Below are 14,636 nucleotides of genomic sequence, written 5' to 3' on the forward strand. Positions count from 1 at the left end.
ATAGTGACGAGGCAGTCTGTGTATTGAAGTTTTTACCTTCATACTTTTGTACACATTATTGTACTTTTATACACATTATTCTGCTGGAGTGATATTACTATAAATAAATTAATCAAACCGATTTCACTTCCTAAGTTGTAAATTATTCATGACTTAATTTTGGCAAATTTCTAGCATAACAAATTTATTCTGCACATATTTACTGAAAAGCATAGATAATTTATTTCACTCCTGATGGGAAAGTGTTTGATGTTTTGTTTTTTTTCTGTGGAGATTTTATTATTATAAATACCATAAATTCACATGCCATTAATAACTATTTTATTATTTGTCATATCTGATCACACAAGTTAATCTCACTATACATCAGGGAAAGAAAGAGAAGATTAGCTGATTGATTCATAAAGCTTCTCCATTACAGCAGAACACAGAAGAAGCTTCTGTGGAGAACCGTTCTCCATGGACCGTCATCAGGAACGGTGTCTGAGCTCTGAGTGGCTCGATCCGAACCCTTGCTCGTTCTGTGGTTCAGCGTCTCTGCCTGGGGACCGAATGTAACTCAATTTTTTAATAATTTAAGGTACACTTTTGGCGAGTGCCCCTATAGTATCTGTAAACTATTCCATATTGCTATTTCCTGTTTCACAATATTTCTTTTGGTTAGAAAAAAGCCTTAAACAGTCCAGAAAGATTCGTTACTTCTAGATTTCTAATGTTGGTTTTTCACTTTTTTATATACAAAGCTTTAAACAAGTTACTGTAACAGAGTGACTACATGTATCTGACTGCAGACAGGACGTGCAGATGTAGACCAGCAAAGAATGCAGTCACTGTAACAATTTCAGCTGCTTCATGTTCAAGACTTTCTCCTTCACAAACCCTGCTCGAGCCTCTTACACCGTCAGACATGTAGCATGCAGAGTCAGCTGAGCTGCCTCAGGCACACACAAACACACACACACACGGATTACAGTACACAGAAGTATTAAAACTACTTCTCCAGCCAAGCCTTCACATGCTCGTCTAATTTCTGCCAAATCACGGAGACTGCATCATGACTGAACGTGACGACTCTGCAGATAGGAGGACGAAGGTGAGTGTGTTCACATCATATAGTTTTTGAGTGTGTGTGCGCGTAAACAGATTCTAATACAATAATAGATCATCCAGTGTAAATAATTACAGAAAAAAACTGTTTGAGCTTGTGCTTTTTAACAACTGAAGTTCTGCGTGTGTTTGTGTGTGTGTGTGTGTGTGTATATATATATATATATACACACACACACACACACACACATATATATATAAAACACACACATCGTCACGTGAATGTAGAGCTGTTAAACATCAGTGAAGGAACTGTACAAGATGACTGAAAAAGACGTTACAGAACATCAACCTTTACTGAGAAAACAACAAGAAATAAAGGTAGGATAATAATAATAATAATAATAATAATAATTATGTGTTGATGGGAGTTGGGAGTGTAATGTGTGTATTTAGTATTATAATGAGTGCATTTCCTTATCACCTATAAGTTCAAAAATTATATATATATATATATATATATATATATATATATATATATATATATATATATATATATAGAGAGAGAGAGAGAGAGAGAGAGAGAGTGGGGTCCAAAAGTCTGACTGCAGTAGTGAAAATGCTTCTATTTTGCATTCTTTCTAATTTAATACAACAATTTTCATCACAAATTATATTTTTAACACTTGAGTGAAAAGTAGACTCTTTGATTTACGTGAATTTACATAAATTTCAGAGTTTCTTAGTATTCGGTTCGTCCCCTTTTTGTTTTAATGACGGTGTGACTCGAGCTGGCATGGACTCCACACGTTTGTACAAAACCTTATGATCCATTTTAGATCAAATCCATCGGAGTGTCGTCTGATCACATGCTTCATAGAAGAGATTAGACATGAGGAAAATCTGACCTTGTGTACAAAGCAGTTAACCTGCTCAATATCACACATTTGCTTATATTTAAATAGAGAGCTAGAAACAGTGCAGAATCCTGAATATTAAATACTCAAGATAAAATTTCCAATTTTAAATGAAAAATATTTTTTTCCAGATTTTTCCATTCTCAGACTTTTGGACCCCATTGTGCACATGTGTGTGTGTGTGTGTGTGTGTATTATATGTATATGTATAAGGTATTCTCATTGTGTGTGTTTTTTCAGGGTCCCAGTAAGACCCTGCTAATGGCGGTTTTGGCTGCAGGAATTGGAGGGACTTTTCAGTACGGCTACAATGTCTCCATCATAAACGCTCCAACCAAGGCAAGTGTGTGTGTGATTTGTGTTACATGTGACTGAGACACACACACACACACACACACACACACACAAAGAAAAAGGGCATGAGAATCATGAGCTTTATTAAGGTTATGACAACGTATCATTGTGATGGTGTAACATTATATTTAAATCTGCTATATTTTAGTTAGTGTAATTATATATGTGTGTGTGTGTGTGTGTGTTCAGGAAGTGCAGCGCTTTATTAACCAGACCTGGAAGCAGCGTTATGACACACACATCTCACCAGACCTCCTCACACTGCTCTGGTCCTCCATCGTCTCTGTCTTCACCATCGGGGGATTAGTAGGAGCTTCAGTTGGAGCCTCGCTAGCGGTGCGCTTTGGAAGGTGAGTGTTAACACACACACACACACACTTTGTTAGAAATATGACAAGCAAAAAAAAACAAAATGCAGTGGGTAAATATTGAAATAAAACACCCACTCTTAACATCCTGAGTGAGTGGATCACAAGTGGAGAGCTGAGATGAAGAGCCAAGAGATAAGCTGAAGAGCCAGTATCAAAAACAAAAACACAGAGCCAAGACGAAGAGCCGAGACAAAAAGCCAAGAGCCGAGACAAAGAAAGGAGATGAAGAGCCAAGGGTTGAGATGAAGCCCTGAGATAAAGGGCTGAGAGCTGAGATGAAGAGTCAAGATCTAAGAGGAAGAGCCGAGACCAACATGAGACAGAGAGCTGCTAACACCATAGCCATTTTCTGTGCCCTGGATGTGTGTCCACTGATCACCTGTGATTTTAACTAGAGAAGATTTACAAATCTTCAAAAACAGCTGCAATGTTACTAACCCAACATCAAACCCACTCGAATAAGTGAAGTTTCACTGACCAGGTGTAATCCGCTCAGGTGTACATGAGCCTCTCTCTGTCTTCTTCTCAGAAAAGGAACGCTGTTGATCAACAACTCACTGGCTCTGATAGCAGCGGCGCTGATGGGCCTGAGTTCTCTTACTGCTGCATTCGAGCTGCTCATCGCTGGCCGTTTCATCTCCGGGATAAACGCAGGTGACAAAATATAAACAATATAAATTACAGAGGGAACAACACACAATGCGAAGTAAAACCTCACAGATTTAAAATAACTGCAATTCATACAGCAGTAGTGATGTGTGTGTGTGTGTGTGTGTGTGTGTGTGTGATTGACAGGTGTAGGGATCTGTGTTCAGCCGCTGTACCTGGTGGAGATTGCCCCCCGTGCTCTCCGTGGCGCCATGGCGATGGGAACTTCCATTTTCATCACAGGAGGGATTCTGACAGGACAAGTGATGGGACTGACGTTAGTAATCAGATTATGATTAAGTGATAATCACACGCAGTCGTGCTGTAAATATAAATATATATATATACTGAATATCAGCACGGCGTGTGAGTGTGATGTTGCTTTTATACAACAGCTATACAAATTAATATTGCCAAATATTTTGATAATTTTTGCTCCAACAACAAAAATAGTTTCCACAGAAGCCACAGCTGGTTAGAGCGTGGTTGTGTGTTGCCATGGTAACGCACAGACCCACTGACAGCCCGTAGTAAGTGCAGTAACCGTTTCAGTATTAATGAACTATTGCTAGATTTGGAACAGTATGTAGTGAACATAAACGGGTGGAGTGATACAGTGACGCGTGGCAGTGCTGTTAGAGTGAATATCAGCGCTCTCAGAGCGCCTCTCGTCCAATCAGATTAGAGGAACTAACCGCTGTGTAATACACTGTATCTGTAATCTATTGTAATTTATCAGTTTATACAGAAACAGAGCTTCAGTTCTGTTCCAATGTGATTCTGCGTTGTTTATAATTGAAACTTCACGTGTTCTATAGTAGCATATGTGTGTGTGTGTGTGTGTGTGCGCGTGTGTGTGTGTGTGTGTGTGTGTGTGTGCGCGTGTGTGTGTGTGTGTTCAGTGAGCTGTTGGGTGGAGAACAGTACTGGCCTCTCCTCCTCATCTCCCCGTGTGTTCCTGCTGTTCTTCAGCTCGTTTTCTTGCCGCAGTTTCCTGAAAGTCCTCGATTCCTGCTGATCGACCGAGCTGATGAAGCTGCATGCACCATCGGTACCACACTGACTCTAATCACTGACTCTAATCACACACTGACTCTATACACTGACTCTAATCACACACTGACTCTATACACTGACTCTAATCACACACTGACTCTATACACTGACTCTAATCACATACTGACTCTATACACTGACTTTAATCACTGACTTTATACACTGACTCTATACACTGACTCTAATCACACACTGGGTCTATACACTGACTTTAATCACTGACTCTATACACTGACTTTATTCACTGACTCTAATCACACACTGACTCTATACACTGACTCTAATCACACACTGATTCTAATCACACACTGACTCTATACACTGACTCTAATCACACACTGACTCTATACACTGACTTTAATCACTGACTCTATTCACACTGACTTTAATCACTGACTCTATACACTGACACTATTCACTGACTCTAATCACACACTGACTCTATACACTAACTCTAATCACACACTGACTCTAATCACTGACTCTAATCACACACTGACTCTATACACTGACTCTAATCACACACTGACTCTATACACTGACTCTAATCACACACTGACTCTATACACTGACTTTAATCACTGACTCTATTCACACTGACTTTAATCACTGACTCTATTCACACTGACTTTAATCACTGACTCTATACACTGACACTATTCACTGACTCTAATCACACACTGACTCTATACACTGACTCTAATCACACACTGACTCTATACACTGACTTTAATCACTGACTCTATTCACACTGACTTTAATCACTGACTCTATTCACACTGACTTTAATCACTGACTCTATACACTGACACTATTCACTGACTCTAATCACACACTGACTCTATACACTGACTCTAATCACACACTGACTCTATACACTGACTTTAATCACTGACTCTATTCACACTGACTTTAATCACTGACTCTATACACTGACTCTATACACTGACTTTAATCACTGACTCTATACACTGACTCTATACACTGACTTTAATCACTGACTCTATTCACACTGACTTTAATCACTGACTCTATACACTGACTCTAATCACACACTGACTCTAATCACACACTGACTCTATACACTGACTTTAATCACTGACTCTATACACTGACACTATTCACTGACTCTAATCACACACTGACTCTATACACTGACTCTAATCACACACTGACTCTAATCACTGACTCTAATCACACACTGACTTTATTCTCACACTGACTCTAATCACTCGCTGACTCAATACACTGACTTTATTCTCACACTGACTCTAATCTCACACTGACTCTATTCACAAACTGACTCAATACACTGACTCTATACACTGACTCTAATCTCACACTGACTCTATTCTCACACTGACTCTATTCTGCTCAATGATTAATATTTGTTTGTTTGTTTGTTTGTTTGTTCAGTAGTTGCATTAGTTCTGCATGTTCTTGAGTCTGAAAAGATGAAGCTGAACAGCAGAAGCTCTGTTTTAAACTTTACTGGAGCATAAAGACCAAAACCCACCGTGTGACTCGTGGAATGTTCTGGTCTCTGTCATGTGTGTGTGTGTGTGTGTTCGTGTTCGTGTGTGTGTGTGTGTTCGTGTGTGTGTGCGTGTTCGTGTGTGTGTGTGTGTGCGCATGCTTGTGTTCGTGTGTGTGTGTGCGTGTGTGTGTGTTCGTGTGTGTGTGTGTGTGTGCGTGCGCATGCTTGTGTTTGTGTGTTCGTGTGTGTGTGTGTGTGTGTGTTCGTGTGTGTGTGTGTGTGTGTACGCATGCTTGTGTTCGTGTGTGTGTGTGTTCGTGTGTGTCTGTGTGTGTGTGCACATGCTTGTGTTCGTGTGTGTGTGTGTGCGTGTGTGTGTGTGTGTTCGTGTGTGTGTGTGTTCGTGTGTGTGTGTGCGCATGCTTGCGTGTGCGTGTGTGTGTGTGCGCATGCTTGTGTTCATGTGTCTGTGTATTTGTGTGTGTGTGTGCGCATGCTTGTGTTTGTGTGTGTGTGTGTGTGTGCGCATGCTTGTGTGTGTGTGCGCATGCTTGTGTTCGTGTGTGTTTGTGTGTGTGTGTGTGTGTGTGCGCATGCTTGTGTTTGTGTGTGTTTGTGTGTGTGCGCATGCTTGTGTTTGTGTGTGTGTGTGTGTGTGTGCGCGCATGCTTGTGTTCGTGTGTGTTTGTGTGCGTGTGTGTGTGCGCGCATGCTTTTGTTCATGTGTGTGTTTGTGTGTGTGTGTGTGTGTGTGTGTGTGCGCGCATGCTTGTGTTCATGTGTGTGTTCATGTGTGTTCGTGTGTGTTCGTGTGTGCGTGTGTGTGTGCGCGCATGCTTGTGTTCGTGTGTGTTTGTGTGTGTGTGTGTGCGCGCATGCTTGTGTTCATGTGTGTGTGTGTGTGTGTGTGCGCGCATGCTTGTGTTCATGTGTGTGTGTGTGTGTGCGCATGCTTGTGTTCACGTGTGTTCGTGTGTGTTTGTGTGTGCGTGTGTGTGTGCGCATGCTTGTGTTCATGTGTGTGTGTGTGTGTTCCCTCAGCTCTGAAGAAGCTCCATGGTGGAGAACATTTCCAGGTTGAGATGGAGGACATGCGGAGAGAGCGGATCAGTGCTGAAGGAATGAGGCCCAAAAAACCCTGGCAGCTTTTCACTGATCGCAGAATTCGCTGGCCGCTCATCATCGTCATCTTAATCAGCACAGCACAGCAGCTCAACGGCATCAACGCTGTACAACACACACACACACACACACACACACTATACATGAGAGGCAGAGAGATATTTCTCCACTCTTAGCTTTTCATATGTAAATGATGTGTGTTATATAACGTGTGTAACAGCAGCATCGCTCTGTCAGATTTACTTCTATGCAGAATATGTCTTCAGTGAAGCTGGAATTCCGGCTGAAAATATTCCTTATGTCACAGTGGGAACCGGAGCGTGCGAGTGTGTAACAGCACTAACGTGTGTAAGTCACAAATACACAATGACACAAAACACAAAGCAGTTTAAACAGTTAGTACACAGTGGGGTCCAAAAGTCTGAGAGCACTAGTGAAAATGCTTCTGTTTCTTTTTCAATTTAACACAAAGGTTTTCATTACAAATGATATTATTGACAACCACTTGAGTGAAAAGTAGAATCTTAAAAATATTTACATGAATTTCAGAATTTCTTAGTATTCGGTTCGTCCCCTTTTTGCTTTAATGACGGTGTGACTCGAGCTGGCATGGACTCCACACGTTTGTGCAAAACCTTATGATCCATTTTAGATCAAATCCATCGGAGTGTCGTCTGATCACATGCTTCATAGAAGAGATTAGACATGAGGAAAATCTGACTTTGTGTACAAAGCAGTTAACCTGCTCAATATCACACATTTGCTTATATTTACGTAGTGACCGGAAAATAGAGCAACATCTTGAATATTGAATAGTTGAGCTGTTGCACATTTCCCTTTTTTGTTTTAGAATTTTCAAAATGCAAAATTTTAAATTTTTAAAAAATCCCAGATTTTCAATGTGGTCTGTGTGTGTGTACATGTGTGTCTGTGCACATATGTGTGTGTGTGTGTGTGTGTGTGTCGTAGAGTTTACTGATTGAGCGTTTGGGAAGGCGAGCTCTGATTATTGGAGGATACTCTCTCATGTCTTTGTGGTGTGTCTGCTTTACTCTCACACTCAGCTTTCAGGTAACAAGTTCATTTTTACCCAAAATAGTATAAAGTCTATTATGAGATTCCTTTTTTTTTTTAATTACCAACACTGAGATGGTAAATGTATGGGAACTTTTTTATTCAGCTGGGATTAAACTGTCATGCAGCTGCAGGTTACGCCTCCTGCTACACTAACACTGCTTTATAATTCAGAGCAGGAGCCTGAAACTGAGATGTACAGAGCTTAAGGTCTCTCACACTCTGGAGATGTGTGTTTGGAATATACAGAATTTAGTTTCACATCATCTTGCTCTTGATCAACAATTTGTTTTGACTCACACAGTAAACAGAAATAGATTACAGCATATAAATAGATTTATAGTTAATCTGTATTTTTACTTTCCTTCTCGTGCAGAAGTTCAGCTCCTGGGTGCCGTATCTCAGCATGCTCTGCGTCTTCGCCTTCATCCTCAGCTTCGGCCTCGGACCAGGTCACACAAAGCAGGAACCAACCAACCAAACAACAAACTAACTAACTAACTAACTAATTACCAAACAAACTAACTAACTAACTAAATAATTATCAAACAAACAAATAAAGTATTTAATGACTAAGAATGAGTAAATAAATGAAGGGAAGAATGTAAATGTGTATTTGTTAGTGTGACTTTCATTTAATATTATTGTGTTCATGTTATTGTATGTATTTGTTTTATTGTGTTCGTGTTACTGTGTATATTATTGTGTTCATGTTATGGCATGTGTGTTATTGTGTTCGTGTTACTGTGTGTATGTTATTGTGCGCTTCATCTTGTGTCCTGTAGGTGGCGTAACAAACATCCTCATCACGGAGCTCTTCACTCAGACCACTCGCCCTGCAGCCTTCATGATCGCTGGCTCAGTCAACTGGCTCAGCTTCTTCTTCATCAGCATGGTGTTCCCCTTCACAGTGGTACGATCCTACAGTGTAACTGATATAACGGCGTTCCCCTTCGCAGTGGTACGATCCTACAGTGTAACTGATATAACAGCGTTCCCCTTCGCAGTGGTACGATCCTACAGTGTAACTGATATAACAGCGTTCCCCTTCGCAGTGGTACGATCCTACAGCGTAACTGATATAACAGCGTTCCCCTTCGCAGTGGTACGATCCTACAGCGTAACTGATATAACAGCGTTCCCCTTCGCAGTGGTACGATCCTACAGCGTAACTGATATAACAGCGTTCCCCTTCGCAGTGGTACGATCCTACAGTGTAACTGATATAACAGCGTTCCCCTTCGCAGTGGTACGATCCTACAGCGTAAATGTAACTGATATAACAGCGTTCCCCTTCACAGTGGTACGATCCTACAGCGTAACTGATATAACAGCGTTCCCCTTCGCAGTGGTACGATCCTACAGTGTAACTGATATAACAGCGTTCCCCTTCGCAGTGGTACGATCCTACAGCGTAACTGATATAACAGCGTTCCCCTTCGCAGTGGTACGATCCTACAGCGTAAATGTAACTGATATAACAGCGTTCCCCTTCACAGTGGTACGATCCTACAGCGTAACTGATATAACAGCGTTCCCCTTCGCAGTGGTACGATCCTACAGTGTAACTGATATAACAGCGTTCCCCTTCGCAGTGGTACGATCCTGAACATTAGAAAAATTCACTGAATATAAGTAATTATTTACCTGAATTAACATTTTTCTTCTCTCTCTCTCTCTCTCTCTCTCTCTCTCTCGTACAGAATGGACTGCAGCAGTTCTGTTTCCTCGTCTTTTTGGTGATTTGTTCTCTTGTGGCCACATTTATCTTCTTTTTTGTGCCAGAAACTAAAAACAAGACGTTTCTGGAGATCCAGTCTGAGTTGAGCAGAAAGAGGACGAGAGTCTCTCAGGTGTCTAATGGAGTAGACGTGTCTCAGGTGTCCACATCACTGTGACTGTTTGTGCTGTCTGTGTCTGGGAGCTGGATGTGGCCACTCTCTCTCTGCTGTGCTGTTATAATCACGCTTTATATGATTGTTATAACACTGTATAATCCTCACTAACTCTGCTATCTGTTGATCAGACGTGTGTGTGTGTGTGTGTGTTAGTGAAAGTTTTCTCTGCTCTCCTGATTAAGTGTCTTATTTGCAATTTGGAGAAGATGGTTTCATTCTTCCTACTTGTTCATGGCTGTAATGACAATAAAACTTTTCTCCACATATTTGTGTTTGTAAATCATGAGAAGTTGTTTCCATGGTTACGTGTAGCATCCTAACCAAATGCCACCTGAAGGGAAGATGTGTAACTCACTATCTTATGCTACAAAAGCTAAAGCTAAATATTTCAATTCAGTGTGTTTGTATGAAAGGTGAAGGCTGTAAATATCACTCATTTTCAGGCTGAGCTTTCGGGTGTGAGCTGAAACAGCTGAAATAACAGCTGGATTAGTCAAGCATCTGGACTGAAAAGAAAACCTCAGGTGCCAATACTAATGGATGAACTTCCCTCTTCAACCAATCAGCATTCATCTGAGAATTTACAGGACATGCTACAATAAAATGAGAGTGGTTCATCACGTGCTTAATCATCCTAATTTAATAATCCCTCATATTATTATTATTATTATTATTATTATTATAAAAACCTCCGCAAATAAAAGAACATAAACAATCTGAAACTTTTCCCCTTCATTCTGTATTTTTGTGTGTTATAAATGCTGTTGAGTATGACGTGTGTGTGTGTGTGTGTGTGTGTGTGTGTGTGTGGTGTGTGTGTGTGTGTGTGTGAGGTGTTTGCCGTTGGAATAAAGGAAAAGTCTGTGGTTTTGATGTGTTTTATGTAATTTAATTTCATTTATGTAAAACCTTTAATTTTATTTATGCATATTAAAGTCCGCAGCAGAACACAGAGCTCGAAAATCGCGGAGCTGGCAACTCTGATGATGTCATGACGCCACCCAGTTGCAGTGCGTGCGCGCCCCCTGGCGGTGCATCTCAGACACACAGAAACAGAGCGAAGTGTGTGTGTGTGTGTGAGAGTGTGTGTGTGTTTAAGCAGACATTGTGGTTGTGTTGTGGACCAGCTCCGCGGTGTGATCATGCTGAAGGTGTTTGTGGATCTGATGTCACAGCCATGTCGCGCTCTCTTCATCTTCCTCACCGTCAATAAAATCCCGCACACTGTGCACACCGTGGCGCTGCGGAAAGGTAACGACTGGAACCTGTTCACTCTAACTGCAGTCAATAACTAAACCTACACAACTCTACACAACTGCACACTACTCTACACTACTCCACACAACTCCACACAACTCTACACTACTTTATACAGCTTCATAAATCCGCTCTGAGCGCCAGTAAACTAACCCACAGCACAGAGAAGAGTGTTTAAAACGAGCTGAACTTTAACCCACTGCAGCTCATAGAGAGAGAGACAGAGAGAGAGAGAGAGAGAGAGACAGAGAGAGAGAGAGAGGCAGGCATAGAGAGACAGAGAGAGAGAGAGAGAGAGAGAGAGAGAGACAGGCAGAGAGAGACAGAGAGAGAGAGAGACAGGCAGAGAGAGACAGAGAGAGAGAGAGAGAGACAGGCAGAGAGAGACAGAGAGAGAGAGAGACAGGCAGAGAGAGACAGAGAGAGAGAGAGAGAGACAGGCAGAGAGAGACAGAGAGAGAGAGAGAGACAGGCAGAGAGAGACAGAGAGAGAGAGAGATGATAGACTTGTATATTACTCCTTAAAACTAAATCTGGAAACTTTATAAAGAATTGAGTTTATATGTGTGTATATACAGTGTGTGTGTATACAGTGTGTGTGTGTGTGTGTCTGTGTGTGTAGGACAGAACAAGACTCCAGAGTTCACTAAACTGAACCCGATGCAGAAAGTTCCAGTCATGGAGGAAGACGGCTTTGTCCTCACAGAGAGGTGAGACAGGGGTATAGAGGACACACACACACACACACACACACACACACACACAGCCTCACTGCTCACCTCAAATCTACACACTGTATACACACACACACACACACACACACACACACCCTCACTGCTCACCTCAAATCTACACACACACACACACACACACACCCTCACTGCTCGCCTCAAATTTACACACTGTATATACACACACACACACACACACACACACACACACACTGCTCACCTCACATCTACACACTGTATACACACACACACACACCCTCACTGCTCGCCTCAAATTTACACACTGTATACACACACACACCCTCACTGCTCACATCACATCTACACACTGTATACACACACACACACACACACACTGCTCACCTCACATCTACACACTGTATACACACACACACAGAGCTCACCACATAATGTACAAAGTTTGTAAAATGTTTGAAATGTGCTGGTTGTTGTGTAACCATGACGATGATAAATGGCGGTTTAATCTGGGCCATGGTGAAGGAGTGACACTTGGCCACTAGCTTGTGCTCTTTTACACAGAAGGAATGATTTACTGCTACAGTGCAGAAAGTGTATTAGTGTGATTGTGGCCACACCCCTCCTCCTGTGTCTCACAGTGACGCCATACTGAAATACCTGACCGCTGCCTACAGCGTCCCGGACCACTGGTATCCACGGCAACCGCAGAAGAGGGCGAGAGTGGATGAGTACACAGCCTGGCATCACATGAACACACGCCTCCATGCCTCCAAAGTGTTCATCACAGAGGTGGGTGGGGCTAAAGAGGGAATTGTAGTCCTGTGCACAGTCACGTGACTAACAGCCTAATACCAACTGACCAATCACAGCTCACCACCATCCGGTGGGATGAAAGACAGAAATCAGATGCATGATGTGATGTAACAATGTAACATGCCATAACAGTGTGATGACATAACGGCGTGATGACGTAACGGCGTGATGAGGTAACAGCATGACTGCGTACTGGAATCAAGTGGTTACGTTGCTTGTGTTATTGACATGACACGTAGTAACATGATAGAGGTGAATATCAGAAATGCACATCAGCAGTGTAACAAACACACACACAATGCTAATGGTGAGTAACACATATTCAGAGTTCATCAACACAACTGCTGCAAACTCTGATTATATACTGCAGTGTCAGCAGTTCAGGATGACGTTTACTCTCAGGCCCTCTGTGTGTGTGTGTGTGTGTGTGTGTGCGCGCAGGTGTTAATACCACGGATGACAGGACAGCCGGTAGACGATGTTAAACTGCAGCGCGCTCTGAGGGAAATGGACGAGACTCTGGACAAACTGGAGACGATGTTCCTGAAGGAGAAGGACTTCCTGTGTGGTGATGACATCACACTGGCCGACCTGCTTGCTGTCTGTGAGCTCATGCAGGTTAGAGTTTATAACACACACAACACGCAGTGACATCAGGATTCAACCTCACAGTCTCCTGTTTCTGGTGTAGAGGGTGTGTGAAGAAAGAGTGGTTGTGCGTCACAACAAGTGACTGTCATTACAGTACTGTGAACAAGCACAGTGACCCAGCAGCTCTGTAATATAAAGTACTGAATAATGCCCACCACACTGGCCACACCCATTACACAAACCACACCTACCACACCAGCACAACACACCTACCACACATCCACCGCAAGGTTCTGTACACACACTGATCAGCTAATCACGTCCATGTGACTGTGTAACTCACCTGGAACAGAACCTTGTGGAACCTCAGCGTCCCTCCATCATTCTGATGAGTTTTGTAACAGAGGAGAATTCCAGACGTTTCATTACAAACATACGCAAGTAAAACCTGTGTGACTGTTCAAGATGATCACTGCACTACAGCAGCAATGTTAGCATTAGCCAAGACTGACTGAGCTCAGGTATGCAGTGTTCTACCACTCATTATTCATTTTTTGGTGTATATTTGGTGTGTGTGTGTGTGTGTGTGTGTGTGTGTGTAGCCCTTGGGTGGAGGCAGAGACGTGCTGGTGAATCGGCCGAGGCTGAAGGAGTGGAAGAGTAGAGTTCAGTCTGCGCTCGGTGACTCGTTTGACCACGCCCATAAAATCCTGTACAGACTGAGAGATAAACACATCAGCAAACTCTAACACACACACATACACACACACAGAGGATTGGGTCTCACTATGTGGCAGATGTTTAGGTGGATCAAATAAGAGCTACGAAATGAAAAATCAAGAGACAGGAAACATTACTGTCAAGAAGTAATTTTAAAACTTTACTTTCAGATTTGTTATGATGAAATAATTTTCCTTATGTGAACACAGTGTAGCTACTGCTCATTAATATTCATTATAGACTTATGAATATTCAAAACATTCAACTGAATGTAATCCAACAGTCTAGAATACTTTCAGTGTTTGGTGCCTTTTTCAATAAAAACCTGAATCCTCTATAAAAGTCGTTTATTATTTTATTATACTCATTATTTTATTTTATTTTATTTTATTTATTTTATTTTATTTTATTTTATTTTATTCTATTCTATTCTATTCTATTCTATTCTATTTTTTTTTATTTTCCTGACTGGAACACAACAGTTTATAGATTTATGGTATACAGTATATGTCATGTACAGCCACGGGTCAGCGGTCAACTGTACACACACTTAGTGTGAATTACACAGAGACAGGTTCAGT

The 14,636-nt window shown here is 41.7% G+C and overlaps 2 protein-coding genes across 3 annotated transcripts; both read left to right on the forward strand.

Moving 5' to 3' along the window:
- Positions 1-421: 421 nt before the first annotated feature.
- Positions 422-10,652, forward strand: slc2a11b (solute carrier family 2 member 11b). Of its 2 annotated transcripts, XM_053228758.1 has the most exons (13): positions 980-1,093; positions 1,336-1,428; positions 2,205-2,307; positions 2,512-2,668; positions 3,219-3,343; positions 3,485-3,614; positions 4,240-4,388; positions 6,912-7,099; positions 7,230-7,340; positions 7,962-8,063; positions 8,443-8,518; positions 8,852-8,979; positions 9,770-10,652. In XM_053228758.1, the coding sequence occupies exons 2-13, from the start codon at positions 1,369-1,371 to the stop codon at positions 9,962-9,964; spliced, it is 1,524 nt and encodes a 507-aa protein (XP_053084733.1). In that variant the 5' UTR covers positions 980-1,093; positions 1,336-1,368; the 3' UTR covers positions 9,965-10,652. The 2 variants fall into 2 exon arrangements, with proteins under 2 accessions (XP_053084734.1, XP_053084733.1); XM_053228759.1 differs by lacking the exon at positions 1,336-1,428 and having other exon boundaries at positions 422-1,093.
- Positions 10,653-10,992: 340 nt separating this feature from the next.
- gstt2 (glutathione S-transferase theta 2) lies at positions 10,993-14,397 on the forward strand. Its single transcript, XM_034298910.2, has 5 exons — positions 10,993-11,215; positions 11,844-11,931; positions 12,570-12,720; positions 13,186-13,362; positions 13,938-14,397. The coding sequence occupies exons 1-5, from the start codon at positions 11,107-11,109 to the stop codon at positions 14,082-14,084; spliced, it is 672 nt and encodes a 223-aa protein (XP_034154801.2). The 5' UTR covers positions 10,993-11,106; the 3' UTR covers positions 14,085-14,397.
- The last annotated feature ends 239 nt before the right edge of the window (positions 14,398-14,636 follow it).

The sequence above is a fragment of the Pangasianodon hypophthalmus genome, chromosome 24 (assembly GCF_027358585.1).
Source record: "Pangasianodon hypophthalmus isolate fPanHyp1 chromosome 24, fPanHyp1.pri, whole genome shotgun sequence".
NCBI classification, from domain to species: Eukaryota; Metazoa; Chordata; class Actinopteri; order Siluriformes; family Pangasiidae; genus Pangasianodon; species Pangasianodon hypophthalmus.

What these genes read in the sequence shown, in the direction of transcription:
- slc2a11b (XM_053228758.1), top strand. Translation starts at nt 1,369, where the DNA reads ATGACTGAAAAAGACGTTACAGAACATCAACCTTTACTGAGAAAACAA. An exon ending in AGCTCAACGGCATCAACGCT is followed by an intron (nt 7,100 to 7,229) that starts GTACAACACACA and finishes TCGCTCTGTCAG; the next exon opens with ATTTACTTCTATGCAGAATA. An exon ending in CTCTCACACTCAGCTTTCAG is followed by an intron (nt 8,064 to 8,442) that starts GTAACAAGTTCA and finishes CTTCTCGTGCAG; the next exon opens with AAGTTCAGCTCCTGGGTGCC.
- gstt2 (XM_034298910.2), top strand. Translation starts at nt 11,107, where the DNA reads ATGCTGAAGGTGTTTGTGGATCTGATGTCACAGCCATGTCGCGCTCTC. An exon ending in CACCGTGGCGCTGCGGAAAG is followed by an intron (nt 11,216 to 11,843) that starts GTAACGACTGGA and finishes CTGTGTGTGTAG; the next exon opens with GACAGAACAAGACTCCAGAG. An exon ending in CTGTCTGTGAGCTCATGCAG is followed by an intron (nt 13,363 to 13,937) that starts GTTAGAGTTTAT and finishes GTGTGTGTGTAG; the next exon opens with CCCTTGGGTGGAGGCAGAGA.